The 18,987-nt window shown below is 61.0% G+C and overlaps 1 protein-coding gene across 1 annotated transcript; it reads left to right on the forward strand.

Moving 5' to 3' along the window:
• Positions 1 to 85: 85 nt before the first annotated feature.
• Positions 86 to 15,080, forward strand: LOC120589166 (tubulin beta-3 chain). Its single transcript, XM_039846596.1, has 5 exons — positions 86 to 4,556; positions 7,596 to 7,752; positions 12,695 to 12,803; positions 13,165 to 13,275; positions 13,990 to 15,080. Exons 1-5 carry the CDS (start codon positions 3,583 to 3,585, stop codon positions 15,063 to 15,065), a joined length of 2,427 nt encoding a protein of 808 aa, XP_039702530.1. The 5' UTR covers positions 86 to 3,582; the 3' UTR covers positions 15,066 to 15,080.
• The last annotated feature ends 3,907 nt before the right edge of the window (positions 15,081 to 18,987 follow it).

An 18,987-nucleotide genomic window follows, 5' to 3' on the forward strand; every position in this document is an offset into this window, starting at 1 on the left:
CGGGTCACGTGCGCCCCAGTTGGGCTCCCAGGCGAAACCCGGAATAGGCCAGGGGGCAGGCAGGGCTGACGCCGGGGTCTTTAGACTGGACACTGCAGACAGGCTGTCCAATCCGACAAAACAGTTTTTCTGGAAAATGGGGGGCAGCGCCTAATCGGGGAGCCTGAGAGGTGGGTCCTGGCAGCTTTGAGGGGTGTTTAGGGCAGAGGTTAGGGGCATTCTCGGGCTGAATGAAGCGTGGGGGGCAGGCTTGGCTGCTGGGAGGGTCGTGGCTCCCTTGATTGACAGCTGAGAACTACATAGGGGGCTGCCTGTGCCTGTGGTTCTGGAAGGGTCTGGGGCACTGAAGCGGCTGGGGGTGTCCTGTCCCCTGGGCACCCTCCCAGCCCTGACCACCCCTGGAGACAGCGGACGAGGTTTGGAGGGGGCGCTGCCCATGAGCTCTAGGGGGGCCCGGGCCCCAGTCATCACCCTTCAGCGTCTGCCCAGGACCGGTCCACCGATCTCCTCCCGGGAAGTCCCCAGCCGTCCCAGTCACTGGTGTCGTCCCCCACTGGGGAGACCCGCGAGGTCACCCTTTGAGCAGTTCTCACTGGGGGCTTCCAGTGTTGGGGTCAACGTTGCCTCTGTGTGTTGAACACGCGTGGCAAGGACAGGCCCTACAGACGCAAGGCCTGTCCTTTTTAGCACGCACACCTTCCTGCCACTGTGACGTGCTGGGAGGGGGGGCTACACCCATCTCCGAGGGTCCAGTCTGTCCTGGGTGTACATGTCCCACTAGGGCGGCCTGAGGCGAGCCTTAGTCAGTCAGCCAGGAATCTGTGAAGGTCTTCTGAGAAGGGGCTTATTCTCTGGAAATGAAGCAGGGAGGGGAGCTGACCCCCAGGTGAGGCGTGGGCCTGGGGCTGTGGTGGCCATCTCTCAGAGGAGCCGGTGGACTTTAAAGTGGAGGGCCAGCGTCCACGGGCCAGCGGACGGAGAGGCTGGGCTCATGTCATCGCATTGTGAGAGAATGGCCTGACCCTCCACATCTGAACACCTGGCGTCCAGCCAGCAGGACTCAGCCCTCCCAGGCCTTGTGCCCGTGGGCGGGGTGGCCGGTGGGTCAGACCCTGTCCGGGCCTCCAGCGCAGGCAGCACAGGGTGGGCACACGAGCCACCCCCGCCCCACGTTCAGAGGAACCCAGACTGAATGGAGACGCTGGGCCAGCCTTTCCCGAGATGCCACAGGCCGCACCGTCCCGGCCGTGTCTCCTGCTGGCCCAGGCCTGCGTGAGAAGCAGGGCCAGGGGCTGACCTGGGCCCTCTGGCCGGGCAGTGACCCGTACCTTGTTGCCATGGACTCCGGTGAGGGCTTCTGCCCATTTCCCCACAGAGCTCACTGCGCATTGAACACTCGTGTGTCGCAGGCCTACTGTGTGCCCGGCACTGTTCTTGGTGCTGGGGACACAAGGGTGAGGAAGGCCGAGGGGCTTCCTATTCTCACAGCCTCCTCGGGGTGGGTCGGGCACGCTGCCTCGCGGTGCCACGCGTTGTGGGGACGTGGTGCCCGTCGCTTTCTCGCCGTCAATTTCTCCCAGGGGCGTAGATGGCGAGTGACACAGTTGGCCTCAGTACTAGCTGTGCTGCCATTAGACCCTGACCAGCCATGAAGCTGACTTTCCCCAGCTCAGCCGTGCCTGCCGCCTCCGCTGTCTCCCTCGCCAGAGTCCCCACCAGGCGGACCCGTGAGAAGCAGACAGGGCCTCAGCAGGAAGGGCTGGTCCCCTGCCAAAGGCTGCCCAGTTCTTACGCCCTTTGAAGTCTCAGGCTGGGGGTGGAGCACTGGCCACCTCAAAGGCCCCATTTACGGAGCTGGGACGCTCCAGACACGGAGCTGGGGGCAGGGCACTGCTGGCCCGGCAGACGCTCCGTGGGCCCAGGGCCAGGTGTGGCCCCGGGGCTGGCAGGCTGCCGTGGGCCCTCAGGCGTGTGTGGCTGCTCCCCGGGGGGTTCTGGGGGGTTCTCCTGCCCTCTCCCGTGGTGCGTGTGCTGAGCACAGCCAGGAACAGGCAGACAGGACCAGCCATTTGGAAAGTGGTTTGGTCGAATCTACTAAAACTGAAGGTCTGACCCTGACATCCCACTCCTTGGTGTCACCCAGCAGGGACATGTTCCTGGGCCCACTCTGCAGCTCCAAGGACGTCTCAGTGCAGAGGGGAGGGCACGAAGCCCGTCTGGGTTAGGAAGCTCGGAGTAGGGCCAGACAGCGCCGAGGTGTCTGGCGCAGTGGCTGTGTGACCTGAACAATCGCGTGCGGCTCGGCCTCTCTTTCAGATTGGGGCGCCCACCAGCTGCGTGTTTACAGAGTGCGTGCCTCTGTGCACGGCACACGTCACAACAGGGAGCTCCAAGCACGTGGGCGTCAGAGGTGCCTGGTGTGGATGGGTGGGTGCTGCTGGTGCTCACACACGCGGGCCCTCAGGCCACCAGGCAGTAGCTGTGGAGAGAATGGCCTTCGGCAGGGATGTCACAGGCACCAACACTTTTCAAAGGAGGCCTCCCTCAGGCCCCTCCCAGGTCCCCACCAGGCCCTGCGCCTGCCTTGTGGCCTCGTTGTCCCCACCTGTCAACAGGAAGACAAGTCCCTTCCCTCCCCCTAGGCCTTCAGAGGAGGATCTGTGGTCAGCAGACGCATCTTCAGTGAGGAAGTGCGGGAGGCTCCATGGGGCACGGGGCCGTGGGCCCCCCCGACCATGCTCCCACAGCGTCAGGTCCCACAGAGGAAGTGGGGCCGGCAGGGAAGAGGGTGTCTATGTCCCTGCCATCCTCCACGATGACCAAGAGCACCTTTCCTGCAGCCCTTCGGCCACTCAGCGAAATGACCGGGGACATGACTGCCCCTCAGTGAACATCTCACACGGGGTGGGGGTCAGGGTTAGGGCTGGGGATGGCCAGTCAACAGCTAGTGGCAATTCCTGAGGCGGAGCGGCATCAGACAGGCGTTGGGGAACGGGAGGGCTTCAAGGAAGAGGCAGTGTTTGCTGTGGGCCTGGAGGGGGTAGAAGGCCTGGGGACAGGTCCAGGACACCCCCACATGCAAACACCTGGAGCAGAGGCCCGACTGGGGGCGCTGGTGGGCGGAGCGCAGGCAGCTGGCAGGCCACGGTGGCTCTGGGCATAAGGAGATGTCCCCGTGCTCCGGGTCGGAGGCCCTGGGTGTCGTTGGCGCCACCTGGCTGGGCGCTCCCAGGCACACGCCCATCATGTGGCCGCCCTCTGGAGGAGGGGCCCCGTGGACGACTTTAATGCTGTGCGGAAGGGCTCCATTCTTCCTGCTGCAGCCCTCCCTGGCCCGGGCAGGCAGGAGGCAGAGAAGCGGGTGGCCCTGGCTGGCTGCCCTTTCAGGGAAAGGCAGGAAAGGAGCTGCGGGCCCTGAGGGTTGGCGCTGTGGAGCTCGGAGCCCTGGCTGGGAGGGGACCAGCCTCTGGTGGAGAAGGTTGGGCCTGTGCAGCTGGTCCATGCCGGGGCCGACACTGGTCCAGCCGGGGAGAGGGTAAGTGTGAAGGTGGCACCATGAGCTGAGCGGAGCCCCCTGAAGGAATGACCCTGCTACCTGGCAGGACAACGCCAATGCAGGGTCCCCGGAGGAAGCTGCTGGCCACTCTCAACGCCACCCCCCCAGCCATCCCCTACCTCGGGCCAGCCGCCAACTTGACGGGGCCCCAGTGCCTGGAGGTGTTCGTTCCTGACGGGCTCTTCCTCAGCCTGGGACTGCTGAGCCTGGTGGAGAACGTGCTGGTGGTGACGGCCATCGCCAAGAACCGCAACCTGCACTCGCCCATGTACTTTCTCATCTGCTGCCTGGCCGTGTCCGACCTGCTGGTGAGCGCGAGCAACGTGCTGGAGACGGCCGTCATGCTGCTGCTGGAGGCAGGCGCCCTGCCCGCCCGGGCCACTGCGGTGCAGCAGCTGGGCACCGTCATCGACGTGCTCACCTGCGGCTCCATGGTGTCCAGCCTCTGCTTCCTGGGCGCCATCGCGGTGGACCGCTACATCTCCATCTTCTATGCACTGCGCTACCACAGCATCGTGACGCTGCCCCGGCTGTGGCGGGCCATCGCAGCCATCTGGGTGGCCAGCGTCGCCTGCAGCACTGTCTTCATCGCCTACTATGACCACATGGCCGTCCCACTTTGTCTCGTCAGCTTCTTCGTGGCCATGCTGGCACTCATGGCGGTGCTGTATGCCCACATGCTCGCCCGGGCTTGCCAGCAGGCCCGCAGCATCGCCCGGCTCCACAAGAGACAGCACCCCACCCACCAGGGCTTCGGCCTCAAGGGCGCTGCCACCTTCACCATCCTGCTGGGCGTGTCCCTCCTCTGCTGGGGCCCCTTCTTCTTGCACCTCGCACTCATCGCCCTCTGTCCTCAGCACCCCACCTGTGGCTGCATCTTCAAGAACTTCGACCTCTTCCTGGCCCTCGTCATCTGCAACGCCATCGTCGACCCCCTCATCTATGCCTTCCGCAGCCAAGAGCTCCGGAAGACGCTCCAGGAGGTGCTGCTGTGCTCCTGGTGAGGGGTGGCCGGGGTGCCCGGCAGAGGGAGGTGGTGCTATCACATGGCCCCGTTCCTGTGTGACTGGGGAGTGACTTGCCACAGAGGCCAGGCTAGGTGACCTCAGAAGGTGCGGACGCAGAGGCCCTCGAGGCCAGAGAGGAATAAGCATGGATGTCCAGGAACAAGGGTGAGGAGTCGGGGCTGGGAAACAGTGGGCCACAGGTACCCAGGCTGCTGGACACTGCCCACGCCAGGAGTGCCCCACCTCTGCCCCAGGCCAGGCCAGGGCCTACCGGCACCTACTGGGACGTGGACAAGAGCCATCAGGAACACTGCGGACATGGCCTCAGGAGAAGGGACTCTGACCAGCAAGACCTAGCCTCACAGGAAGCAGCAGGGCCCTGCCTCAGGCAGAGGGATGTGTCCGCAGGAGCATGGTGACCGAGAGCTGTTTTTTTGTACCACATGCGACAGCAGCCAGCGCTGGCCAGAGCCTGCTCAGGTCAAGCAGAGGCCCTGGGCCTGTCCCAGTGACCAGTACCCAGGGTGTCAGGGCAGCAGGCGGTCTGGTAAATGCCGTGCTTGGGGCAGCCTCGTTGCTCTCGGCTTCCTTCCAGTTGCTTGAAGCTTGAGGGTGGAGGATCAGGGGAGGGGCTTAGGGGTGGGACCGATGAGTGGGGAGAAGTAAGTCCCAGAGACCAGGGCTGGCCTGCCGGGTGAGGGAACCATGCCCCAAAGGACCCAGGGGCCCGAGGCCCCGCCGAGGGGAGCATGTGCAGACCAGGGGCACCTGCTCTGACCCTGTGCTTCTACCTTGTCTCAGACCCAGCCCTGGGCAGCTAGAGTGAGGAGCACCTGGGACAGTCGCCTCCGTGGTGACGAGGCTCAGCTCTCTTCCTTTCACATGGAGTCAGGCCAGAGTAGGACCCCGTGAGCCTCCTGCAGAGTCTGAAGTTTTATTTCGCAGCGAAGTATTGGGCGAAAGCGAAGGAGAGATGAACGCGGAAAACAGCACTGGCTCTTGGGACCCTGCATTGGACCCCAGCTCCTCCCAGAGGAGCATCTAAATAAATCCTGGCTCGTTTCATTGACAAACAAAAAGACTCAGATGCTGTCCAGGCTGTCCTCAGCTGCAGAAGCAGCAGCACCACTCTGACCCCATGTGTGACCTTGGCCCTCTGGAGGGGCCCAAGGGGCGGGGTGGGTCGAGGGCTGGGTTCTTGCTCACCCAGCTCTGTCTTCCTGGAAGGGGTCAGTGCTCAGTCCGCCCAGTAGGTATTTGAGGCCAGGCCTCCCAGATGGGGAGAAGCTGTCCAGTGGCTGCAGGGGTACCCATATCCAAGCCCCGGGGGAAGGCGGCTGGGGTGGACCGTGCTGCCTGCTACTGGGCCCTCGGGTCCTCCCTCTGCTGCAACCCGACGCCTCTCACAGAGCTTCTTCCACAGACACTGAGAATTCAGTCACCCCTTCTGGATGGGCTCAGTGAGGGCAGCAGCCTCTCCAAGGTAGTTTTAGTCCTGCCTGCAGCTCAGCCCCTGGCCAGTCCTCCAGCTCTGCCCCAGCCAGTGCCCTGTCCAAACTGGCAGCTCCAGCCCCAACTGCCGGTCTTGGGGCTGGAGCTGGTTCCCGGCAGGGTCAGCCTTTGCTGGGAGACAGGATGGTGAGTCAGCCTTGAGCCTGCACCAGAGCCCTCTCGGCTTGGAGGGGAAGCTGCCTGGCCTGATGCCATTCTGATGGGTCTCGCTGACAGGGTGCCGCAAAGCTGCTGCTTTTGCTCAGACAGGGAGGCGCTGCTGGCTCTAGGGAAGAGCCGAATGTTCACCAAGAATCCCCCGATTGGGGGAGGGGGGACAGGGAGGAGCCCCAAGTGGCAGGAAGCCAACCACAGAAAGCCACATCATGGACACACTGTGGAGGAGGGGCTTCTATGGAGAACAAAAGACCCATTTCTATCTGGACTTGCCAAACTGGGGAGCTTCAGGAGGAGAGAGGCACACATGCAGCCCCCCTGCGCCAGCCCAATTCCGAGCACACGCTGGACACACGTGCCCACTGCCGCGGACTGCCCTCCCTGGAGGACTGCATCACTGAAACATCGGAAGGGCCTCATTGTCAGGTGGCTGTGCGCTAACGCCTGACCCCACGAGAGCGCCAGGCCGCAGGAGAGCATGTGCAGCACACCGTCTGCTCATCGACTTCCCACCCTCCCTCCTCTTCCCACCGGTGGACTCTCCCAGTCTTTCCCGCAAACCCCACCTTATACACACATCGTCTTCCCGCACGGCCCCCACCTTGGCCTCACTTAGACCAAGACTCCAGACGTACACGTGACATCAGAGAGTGAGACAGAAACCAGGGCACACCATCCCCGACCCTGTCGGTCCCTCACCTAGCTGTGTCATCATGACAATTCCCGACATCAATAGTCACTGAGCAGAACAAAGTCCACTTGGAATCTAGGGGCGGCGCCCTGGGGGGGCAGGTGACGCCCCCACTGCAGAGGACAGTGAACCTCAGAGCTGCCACGGTCACTGGCCACCGCCCTCCCGGACGCACAGCCCGCCAGATGCTTGCTTCCAGTGCCTGCTGCCGCCTTTTCTTGCATGTGCCACCCCTGAGGGGTCCACCAAGCTCAGAGTACCTTGTCTGTCTGTACCTTCACGCCACAAGACAGGGAGCTAAGAGGCGGCCGTCGCGACTTTTCGGGGTGGGAAGATGGGGTTGGTCCCTAACAAGCGTGGGGAAGAAAGACCCTTTTTGTAAAGCCGAGGAGCGGGACTGGAGAAGGCAGCCAGGGCGGGGTCTGAGAGCCAAGAGGGGCCTCTATTGTCCTCCCTGGAGCCCGGCAGCCCCTCCTTTCGCGTGAGCGGGTGTTGGTTGGGGGCGGGGGGGCGGAGTGCGGGCGGTGGCCAGACCCTGGTGGTGGCGGGAGGAGGCGCAGCATCGCGCGGCGGAGCGGGGATGCGCGGTGCTGATGCTGCAGCGCCCGTGCCGCATTCTGCAGCGGCGCCCCCCGATTGGTCGCGCGCGGTGACGCCACGCAGGGTGCGGCAGGCGGGGCCCAGCCTATAAGAGCCGGCAGCGGGGGCGTCAGACTCTCCGCAGCCAGCCCGGCCGTCCGCTAGTCCCGCACCGCCCGCCACACGCACCGAGCATGAGGGAGATCGTGCACATCCAGGCCGGCCAGTGCGGCAACCAGATCGGGGCCAAGGTGAGGCCGCGCGCCGCACCCACGCGCCGGACCCCGCACCCAGCGCGCCTCCCGCGTCCCCACCCGAGCCGGCCCCCAGGGAGGGAAGCAGGGAGGCGCCGCGCACTCGAGCCGCGCCCGCCACCGCGAAGCCGAGAACAAAGCCCCTGGCCCACCCTGCCGCTCCCGCCCCCGCCTTTCTCCTGCCTTTGCGGGTCCCGGGGGCCCGCCCGAGCGCAGCGCCAGTCCACAGCGCAAGTCCTTCCGCAGCTGCGCCCTCCTCCCCTGGCTGCGGCCGTGCAGCTGGGGCTCTGGTTGGGCGTGGCCCTCTTTGGGGTCGCAACTCAGCCTTGAGCGAGATGGGTGGGGTGGGCAGGTTTGGGTGGGGCTGCCCCCTCAAAGCCATAATGATTCCCTCCGCCGCCCCACCAGGAACAGGAAGCGCCCCTTGCCCCCAACCGTGCTTCTTGGCCCCACCCTGTGCCTTTGTTGGGGGAAGGGTTGAACTCGGACTCGGTTGACCTTGGTCTAGAACTGGACTGCCCCTCGGCGCAGCCCCACATGGCCAGCCTCCGCCCCCCCGCCGCGGGTCGCGTTGGACATGGGAACAAAGCTGGGCTCTGGGCATGGAAAGCTCATCACCGCCGCCCCTCCCCTCCGTTGTTAGCCCACCTCACAGATGTCGGGACTGAGGCGGGAAGGGGAGATGGCATGTACCCAAGAAGTGGTGTCACGTCCCCAAGTGCGGGGAGACCGGCCCTTGCCCAAGGTCACACAACAAGTCCCTGCGGACACGCGCGCGGGGCCCAGGTGGGGTGGGTGCGGCGCTGCGGGCCGCGCTTCCTCGGAGCAATGCGCCGCCAGAGGGTAGCTTTGTCAGGACCAAGGCCAGGGACCCTGCGCGGGGGTTGTCGTCCAGCTGGTCCCCAAACCGGGCTAGGAGACAGGGCCTGGAGGGAAAGGGGCCGAGCAAGGCTTCTTCTGGAGGCTGTTGCCGTGGAAACCAGAGAAGAACAAAAAGCTGATTACAGCGGGGCTGGTGCAGCCACGTGGCTGACGTGTAAATTGCAACTTGGGCTCTAGGGTGGAGGCGCCCAGGATGGGGTCGCGGGAGGCGGTAGCTGGTGACTCTTAATCACGGAAGGGACAGCTGCGCCTGCCCGCGGAAGGGTCTGGGGGAGGGGGAGGCCTGGGGGACGAGGGCCTCAAATCGAATCAGGGCTCCTGGGCCAGTCGCCGACAGCTGCCCTGGCTGGGCGGGAGGGGACGAGGGCTCATTAATGGCACAGGGGCCAGGCCTGCCCTGAACATCTGCTCCTCGCGGGGTCAGGGTCACGGGGGAGGGAGGGCAGCGCTGAGTCCGCGGGGGCCGGGCGGAGCGGCGCAGTTACCCGCTCCGGCTGCTCCAACAGTGTCTTCCGCAGAGACCTTTTCCTGCTTCTCAGCGCTGTGACCCTTGGGTGTGTCCATTATTTTTTATTCCTCTCCCGCTGAGTTTTACTCATGTTCATTTTAAAGTTTGGTTTCTGATCCTTTCTTACAATTAAAACAAGAAAGAGCGGGTCGTGGGAAGGAGAATCGTGTCTCCCTTTTCCAAGCACAGCCCTTCGCGGTGACTGATGGGAGGGGCTGAGCGGTTTCCCTCAGGCCTCTCTGCCCTGGAACCCTTCCAGAAGGCAAACTTGGGGAAAGTGCTCAGGCCCCCTCCACCCCTAGCCCCCCCAACCTCCCACCCCCGCCCAGCAGCTCGGCCTCCGCCCTGGGCCGGCAGTTGCTTGGCCATTTCTGTTTCCTCGTGAGTGGGGAGGGCACACTTTTCCACCAGCCGCAGCGGGCTGGGCCTGGCACGGGGCTCTGCTTTCCTGCTTACAGGTTGTTGCCTGGTGCCCGGACCAGACTGCCCGCTCTGGGGAGGGGTGGTGGGGGATGCAGGGAGGTTGAGGCCATTGGGGCTAGGAGAGGATACGTCTCTCCTGAGCAGTAGCATGACGGCCTTAATGACTTGCAATAGTGACCACTAGTGTTGAGCGCTGTGCCAGGTGCTTTACTCACGTCACCTCAGCAGGGTGTGGTGAAAGCGAGTGTCGCCTTTCCATCAACAATGAAAAAACTCAGCACTCCGGGAAGAGGAGGCAGCTGCCTGGACGACAATGAATCTGTGTCTGCGTGGATACAGCGGGATGCGCGGGGTACCCAACACCGCCCAACAGGGGGATGAGTCCGGGGACCCCCTCCTCCCTTAGGGGCAGGCAGGGCCGTCCTGGAGCCTTTGTCTGCGCCCCCTCCTCCCGGCCTTAGGGCGGGGCGCGGAGGGGAGGGGCCTGGCCCTGACAGCAGCGGGGGAGGGTTTTCCACGGTGTCCTCACTCCGCCCCCTGTCCCAGCGCTTTCCCAATGAGTCACCACGGCGCCCTCCCTGTGCAGGGAAGCGGGGAAGGCCATGGGGTCTTGGAGGGGCTTGATGCCCCAGAGTCGGCCCGCCCTCCCTCCGAGAGCCGCTGCACCCTCTTGTCTGTGCCCCTGAGCGGCGAGCGGCAACAGATCAGCACCGCGGACAGCGCCGCGAGCGCAGAGCCTGACCTGCCCCAAACACCAGACAAAAAACCTGGAGTCTGAAATAGGAGATGTGGTCTGGACCTTGGGGTTCATGGCCATCTGGCAGTTTTCTCATCGGTAGTGATGATCGTAATTACTTCTTATTTAATTTACAAAAAGGTATTTTGTTATTTATTAAATGTTACATGATCTGTTTTACTGAGATATCCATTAACTATTTTAAATTATAATTTTTATTAGTTTTAACCACAAAAGCAAGTATTAATATATTCTCCTTCTAAAAAACTGACACTGTGCAGGTCAGGCTAACGTGCCTATTTAACCACCTGCCTCTCTCCGTCGCTGCTCCCACAGGACACGTTTGCTTCCCGCTTGTCCTGTCCCTGCTCTGAGCGTGTGAGCCATGCGTCTTTGCAGAAAAGGGCAGCGTCTGTCGTGAGGGTCCCTTTTCTACTCTATGCACCGTTGCTCATTGTGTTTGGGAGACCTCATGTCGGTGGTGGTCTTTTACTGTGCCACAGTACTGCAAAGCATGCTGACTTTTTAAAATTATCTTTTATTTTTATTTAAGTTATCTGTGCTTATGGCTTTGCCAACTGAAATAGCATCTAAGGTCTTTTAGCTCAATGAAGCCCATATTTGCTGAATGCTTTTGTGTGTCAGGCCTCATGCCAACCACTCGACGTGGGTACCATCATCACATCTACTTTCCAGATGACAAAGCTGAGGTCCCGAGAGGTGCGGTCACTGTCACACCTTGGCCGGTGCTGGGGTCTGCACCCACTCTGGACCCTCACCTCCTGGAAGGCCATGCCTTCCATAGATGTGTTGGAGACACAGCATTCTCTCCTAGCCCCACAAGTGCCATCCCCCCTCTATGGAAGCTGTGGGTGTCCCCAAAGCCAGAGGTTTGGGGTGCCCAGGGCTGTGAGGACCAAAGCCCTGGGCTCACCTTGTGGACAGCCTCAGGGTGAAGGAGGCATGGGGAACCAGGCAGCAGTGGGAAGCTGTGATCAGACCCTAAGTGCCTCAGTGACATTTCTGTGCATTTATTTATTTTTCTACATACAAAATTAACACACACAAAAATAAAACTTACAAGTGACAGAAATGCACAAAACAGGGAAGGAGTCTAGCCCTTAGCCCCCATGTGGCTGAGAGGGGACCTCTAACCTCAGATAAAAGTCTCTGGTGAATTGCCAGGATTCCTCTATACATTTTATAATAATGACACTGTTTATACTTTTCAGCTTTTTAAGCAATTTTATCTTTAATCTTTTTTTGTGTGTGAAATTAAAACATGCACGTGACAAAGAATTCTGAAAGAACCAAAGGCCATACCATGGAAAGACCACGAGCCGGGCCACAGCTGCCAGAAGGCGACCATGTGTCTGTCGGAGACATCCATATATAGATAAGCATGTGCAGACTGTTCTCTAACTGCTTTTTAAGTGGGCTGTCTTGTCACGAGCACATGACTTCTGTGGAGGACTTGACACCCATTCATCTTCTGAAAGTCATCCCAACCCTGAGAAGCAAAGGGGAGGGGCACTGGGAAGTCACACAGCTTGTGACCAATGACCTGCCCACATGGGCCAACTGGAAGTGCCTGGGGCAGGGGCAGAGCCCTGCAGCCTTCCCTCCACCCAGGGTGCGTGTCCTTGTGTGGACACATGCACTAATAACTCCACACAGCAGTCAGCCTCCACCACATGCCATTCGCATGCTGCACAGAGTAACCTAGTTTGTTCTTACAGTGACTGGTTTTTGTCATCAGGCCCATTGGACAGATGAGGACACTGAGGCCCAGAGCATCTTCGGGACCTGCGCAAGGTCACACAGCTGGGAGGGGTGGTCCAGCTCCTCGCGGAGGCCCTGGACTGCCCTTTGCCTGCTGTGGCTGTGGGAGCAGAGCTTGAGGGGTGCTGTGGGTTCCTGCCCAAGGATGGATGAGCAGTGTGGGCAGCAGGAGGCTGTAGGCCCTAGGGTGGTGCCAGCTGAGTGTGGGCAGGCTGGGGAGTGCCGGGCAGAGGGCCACATGTACCCTGGACTCCGTTTCCATCACTTACCTTCTCTGGGCCTCAGTTTCCTCATCTGGAAAGGGAATAATAGGGATCAGCCACAGAGGGTGTTTGCTGCTGACCCTGGCCGGCAAGTGTGCAGCTGGGTCTGCGGGCCTGTGTCGGTTGAGCTTGAACTACTCTGAGGGCTCCGGTGACCGTGGACGTGGATATTTATGACAGTTTTCTCATAAATGACAGGTTGGGGCTCTTCCAAAGTCTCTCAAAGGGACTAGTGCAGGCTTTGGGTGCAAGCTCCTGATTTTATACCCAGGGATTCAAGGGCACAGGAGGGCAAGGGCCAGGTGAGGGTCCTGGCCACCTGCTGACCCCACCCTCCCCCCGCAGTTCTGGGAGGTCATCAGCGATGAGCATGGCATAGACCCCAGCGGCAACTACGTGGGGGACTCCGACCTGCAGCTGGAGCGCATCAGCGTCTACTACAATGAGGCCTCCTGTGAGCCCCCGTCCTGGGCTGCGGGCGGGGCGGGTGGGCATCTCGATGCCGGGTCCCAGGACCTGCTGCTCTGCTGGTGGCTGGCAGGTGTGACTCGAGGCTCACAGAATAAAGACAAGGAACCCCTGTCAGCGTGAGAGTCAACGTGTGCCGTGGCCATGAAACACGGGCACAGTCCCAGGGAAGGGGCAGGGCTGGGCGGGGGTCCCCGGAATCCTTGGGCAGAAGCTATTTAGCAGCGACTGTAAAACAATGTCCATATCGGATATGAGATTTGGTCCTGGCTGGCTGTGGTGTCGGTCCCCATTCTGCACATGGTTCCAACCTCTGTGGCCCACATAACCTGTGCCTCTTCCTTCAGCTCACAAGTATGTGCCACGGGCCATCCTGGTGGACCTGGAGCCCGGCACCATGGACAGTGTTCGGTCTGGGGCCTTCGGACACCTCTTCAGGCCTGACAATTTCATCTTCGGTAAGTGTCCCGTGTTCCACACTGATGGCAGACCCCATACCAACAAGAACAAATGGGCACAGCCGTTGTCGCTGCGACCTCTCAGTGCAAAGGTGACTTTGCGTTCTGCAGTTGGCAGTGGAGGCCCAAAGACAGAAACCAGTACGTGTTTTTAGCAAAACTAGGTGTGAAATGGAGAATTAGGCTGATGGGGTCATTAGGGAGCTGGTGGGACAGAGGCAGGGCCTCCGGAGGAGTGGTCTTCACCAGTACAGCATCGTGATAAGAGGGCAGGTGGTCCTCGTGCCCACGGCTGGTGGCAGGGCCCTGGACGCTCCCACAGCAACAGGAAGAGGGCCTCACCGCACTTCTACCTTCCCAAGCTCAGCACCCCAACCCATGGGCACTGATCCACATCCTGACCCCGAGCTGCAAGGGACTCTGGGGGTTGTAGTTCATGCTTCCGGCATGGCAGGCCAGAGGGTGGGGGGCAGTGGGGGCAGCCAATCCACTCGCCAAGGACCCTTTCATGAGGCAGAGCGGGACCTGCAGCCCATGTTCTCAGCTTTTGACCAGAGGCCTTCACGAGGCAGCCAGGCAGCGGGGGCCCCAACACACAGCATGGCTGCCGTAGAGGCCTCGGGGAGCGCGGGAGGGTGTGGGCACCCCACTTTGTAGAGGGCATGCGGGCCAGAGTTCTGACCCCACCTGTGCCATCTCCCAATCCCCACGCAGGTCAGAGTGGGGCCGGCAACAACTGGGCCAAGGGCCACTACACGGAGGGTGCCGAGCTGGTGGACTCGGTGCTGGACGTGGTGCGCAAGGAGTGTGAGAACTGCGACTGCCTGCAGGGCTTCCAGCTGACCCACTCGCTGGGCGGCGGCACGGGCTCGGGGATGGGCACGCTGCTTATCAGCAAGGTGCGCGAGGAGTACCCCGACCGCATCATGAACACCTTCAGCGTGGTGCCCTCGCCCAAGGTGTCGGACACCGTGGTGGAGCCCTACAACGCCACGCTGTCCATCCACCAGCTGGTGGAGAACACGGACGAGACCTACTGCATCGACAACGAGGCCCTCTATGACATCTGCTTCCGCACCCTCAAGCTGGCCACGCCCACCTACGGGGACCTCAACCACCTGGTGTCGGCCACCATGAGCGGCGTCACCACCTCCCTCCGCTTCCCCGGCCAGCTCAACGCCGACCTGCGCAAGCTGGCCGTGAACATGGTGCCCTTCCCACGCCTGCACTTCTTCATGCCCGGCTTCGCCCCGCTCACCGCCCGGGGCAGCCAGCAGTACCGCGCCCTGACGGTGCCCGAGCTCACCCAGCAGATGTTCGACGCCAAGAACATGATGGCCGCCTGCGACCCGCGCCACGGCCGCTACCTGACAGTGGCCACCGTGTTCCGGGGCCGCATGTCCATGAAGGAGGTGGACGAGCAGATGCTAGCCATCCAGAGCAAGAACAGCAGCTACTTCGTGGAGTGGATCCCCAACAACGTGAAGGTGGCCGTGTGCGACATCCCGCCCCGCGGGCTCAAGATGTCCTCCACCTTCATCGGCAACAGCACGGCCATCCAGGAGCTGTTCAAGCGCATCTCGGAGCAGTTCACGGCCATGTTCCGGCGCAAGGCCTTCCTGCACTGGTACACGGGCGAGGGCATGGACGAGATGGAGTTCACCGAGGCCGAGAGCAACATGAACGACCTGGTGTCCGAGTACCAGCAGTACCAGGACGCCACGGCCGAGGAGGAGGGCGAGATGTACGAAGACGACGAGGAGGAGTCTGAGGCCCAGGGTCCCAAGTGACGCCGCTGGGGGGTGGGGGGGCAGGCTGCAGCCAGGGCCAAGAGGTCTGTGCCCCCCGCGCTGTGCGGCCACCGACGCCGCCCCAGCCTCGCCCCGCCGGCTTCCGTCACGCCACCCTAGGGCTCCCACGTGTCTGTCCTTCAGTATTTACAGCATCCCCAGCCCACGCGAGTCTACTCGGCTCCGTCTTCCCATAGGCTGTTTCCATTTTTGTGTCCCTCATTTGTCTCTGCTTTATTGTCAGCTCCAGGCCTGGTGTTTCCTTTTATGGGTTTTTTTTTTTTTTTGGTTGTTGTTTGTTTTTTTCTTGTTTTTTTTTACTGGTTCATGTTCATATTTGGGAGGATACTTAATAAATTTATTGCTGTCAGATACCCTTGCCTGGCGCTAGAGATTTCTTTTTATTCTGGAAAGTTGGACCCAGAGGGGTGAGGAGAGGCAGACAGGCAGCCTGGGTTGGGTCAGGACAAAGGGCCATTTTCTACCAGGCTAGTGGCTGAGACAGCCCTGTCCTTAGAGCTTGCAGGTGTCTCAAGGCACAGTCTCTAAGGGGATCCTGGAAGTGGGGTGCAGGGACTCCTGGAAGTGGAGGTGGAGGAAAATTGGGCCCATCTTGGATGCGGCATTGTCTCAGAACCCCAGGCATGGCACTGCCATGACTTGGGAACAATCCTTGCTCTCCTACAGTGTGACTCACATTCCAGAGTTTTCCTCTGGCTCATCTGTGTGCTGGACGTTACAGGCAGGAAGCCCAGGACCCAGCTGGGAGGTAGGAAGGGGGGACCTGGAGCACGCCCTGGGAAAATGTGGAGTGTTGGAGGGTGGGCTTGGGCCCTGCGAAGGAGTGGTTGTCAGTGAGTTGTGGCTGCCGCATCCAGGCACAGGCAGGCAGGGAGCGATGCGCAGCCCCGTGCGCCCCCTGGTGGTCATTTCCTGTGGCCTCAGGGTGCTTGGTGTCCTTCAAGGGGCCCTGCAAGGTGCTACCCTGGCCACCCACTTCCTTCTGCAGGGAAAGAAGTGGGAACCTGGACAGGCACCAAGTGCCAGGGCCCACATGAGTGTGTGCAGAGCTGGACTGGCCAGAGCCCTCTCCACTCAGCCACCCCGTACCCAAGCCCTCGGGGCAAAGCTATGTTTTCCAGCCTGGCTCCCACAGGACGTAAAAGTGCTTTTGGTGAGGCTGCACTGCGTGCCTCACCCTTCTCTGCAGATATATACGCAGGAGATGAGATGCTGAGGGGACCGAAGGTCGGAGGGGCCGACTATCGGGCTGTGGCCCGGACGTAGGCCAGGCCCTGGTGCCCTGAGCAGCACAGAAGTGAGTCCTGGGAGCCGACACTTCGGGCACCTGCCCTGTGCCAGGCCGGCTTCAAGCATCTCCCACCTGCTCACCACCTCTCCCATGAGACAGCCAAGTGACATGTGTGTGACTGTTGGCCACACGACGGGGATTTGAGCCCTGTGCTGGGTCCTCACCACCATATGGTGAAGGAGGCTGGAGGGGAGCAGAGCACCCACCACGCATCCCTGGGGCTCCGCAGGCCTGCCGGCCTCCACAGAGCTGCACGCAGGTGTCCATAGCTCAGATTCGAAAAGGGTTCTGTGACCCAGGAAGAGTTGAGACACCTGCCCAGTGTTGACGAAGGTCTCCCGACTCCACCCAGTCACTGAAACCCACAGGTGCTCATGCTGGACCCCAGGTGCATTCTGTTACCGGGCCCCACACACATACCCCCTTTAACTTTCACATTATTACCCACATTTCACAGCAAAAAAGGAGGCTCGGAGAAATGAGGCATTTGCCAGCTGGCAAGCGGCAGAGCCGGGTTTCTGGCCCAGGTCTGTGTACATCTGCATGTTGCTTAAAATGTCCACACTTCCCTCACGAGCACGTGTGCCCACAAAAACTTTATCTTTGCTCACATCGCGTCAGGTGTGCCAGCCTCCTTGGGCCACCTGCCTTCGTGGAGCTGGTTTTGAGGCCAACCCCTTCACCCCTTCTCCTTCCAGACCCAGGTGAAGGCACAGGAACCTGGCACTTCCCGCCCCCCAAAACCTCTGCTGCTCCCTAGAGTTCCTCCTTGGTGGGGCCCCCAGCCGGTTCTCTCCCAGGAGCTTCCAGCTCCTTGCATCTGCAGTCACTCTGCTCTCATGCCTCGCCCTACATCACGGACGTGGAGCCCTGCGCTCTGACGGACGCCTGCCTGACCCACTGGACTCCCAAGCTCCGCTCTGCAGGAGCGCACGTGCAGCAGCAGAGCAGCCCGTGGCCAGTCACAGGCCGTCCGCGCCAGCAAATCCATGTATCTGTTACACCTGCAAAGGGGGGGTTGTTTGCAGGGATGCACGGGCAGGAGGAAGCAGGAGGAGCCAGCTCAGTGGCTACTCACTCTTCCAGAACATTCTAGAAGGGCCTGCCTGGCATGTCAGTGAGCACTACCCAATAGGTAGTGTTTTAGGTCGGCCACCTCCTTGGCTGTTTGCCCTCAGGTCCACCTGTCCATGTCAGTCTGGGCGAAGGGCCAGGGGCACACTCCAGCCTCAGCCCTCCCGGTGTCCTTTGCCTGGCCAGCGTGCAGGGCATGCTCAGTGGCTAGGAGATGGCCTCACACCCAGGGGTGGGGCTGCCCAAGCAAATACAGGACACCCAGTTAAACTGGAATTTCGGGTAAACAGGAACAAGCTTCCACTTGGGGGGCATGTGACTACTATGCAATCGTTCCTTAGTTGCTAAACCCAATAACTCTAGACTGGGGGCCCTGGGAGGGCCACAGCTGGACCCACCGTGGAGAGCCAGGTGGTCTTGAACCCGTCTCTCCCTCCATAACCCTGAGGGGTTTGCGTGCTTGCTGTTTGCAGAGGCGTGAAGACAGACTGTCAGAGGCAGGGCCATGTTTGAATGGAGGAGATGGGCGGCCGAACAAACACCATTCTTACCACCCCTGGGGACAGTGGCAGCCTGAGAGAGGAGAGGACCCTGGAGTCTGCCCCTCTCCATGTGGCCAGCTCATCTCCCCTCTCTAGGGTGCTTTCCAGCTGGAAAGAACAAGTTCCTGCTTGTGTGTTAGGAGTTGGAATTCCACATAGATTCATTTGAAAGAAAAGACGTTTGCTCTTAAAATTCTTTGAAAACTATTTGCTTAGATAATTACAAATGAGCACATACACACGCAGGTACCGATAAAGCCCAGCCTTGGAAGACCACCAGATGCAGCCGCTCCTCTGGAGTGTGGAGTGGGGTGGGATGTGGTTTTCCCCAGCAGGAGGGGCCAGGGGCACGTGGGGTTCCGAGGATAGGTGCACCCGGGCAAAACTGAAGTGAAGTTGAGTCCCCGTGGGCAGGATGTGATGCCCAGGATCCTAGTTCCTGGGTGCACTACAGACTTGAAGCAGCTGTGAGGCACTGAAACCCCCCACCTGGAGCTCACACCTTCTCTGGGTTAGGTGACCATGTGACTCAGACACGCCAGGCAGGAGCCAGACACCCATCGCCACTACTGTGGTTGCAAACATCATTTCTCACAGTCTGGGAGTTTCAAAAATTATACCCGCTGTAACCTGAATGTTGTGTCCCCCTCCCGATCCGTATGTCAAATCCTCATGTGACGGCATGAGGAGGCGAGGCCTTTGGGAGGTGATGCAGTCACAAGGGTGGGACCCTCGTGAATGGGCCTAGTGCCCGGAGAGCACTCACCATCACTATGTGAGGACACAAGGGGAAAACGGCCGTCTGAAACCCAGCAGAGGCCCTCGCCTGCCCTTGACCACGCTGGCATCCTGAGCTCAGACCTCCGGACTCCAGAACCGTGAGGAATAAATTCCTGTTGCTCATGTCGCCCTGTCTGTGGTGCGTCGCTATAGCACCCCTAGTGGACTAAGAGAGCAGCACCCTTGGTGCCGACCCACAAAAGCGCTTGTTACA

This window comes from Pteropus medius, unplaced genomic scaffold (genome assembly GCF_902729225.1).
Source record: "Pteropus medius unplaced genomic scaffold, Ma_sr-lr_union100, whole genome shotgun sequence".
Taxonomy (NCBI): domain Eukaryota; kingdom Metazoa; phylum Chordata; class Mammalia; order Chiroptera; family Pteropodidae; genus Pteropus; species Pteropus medius.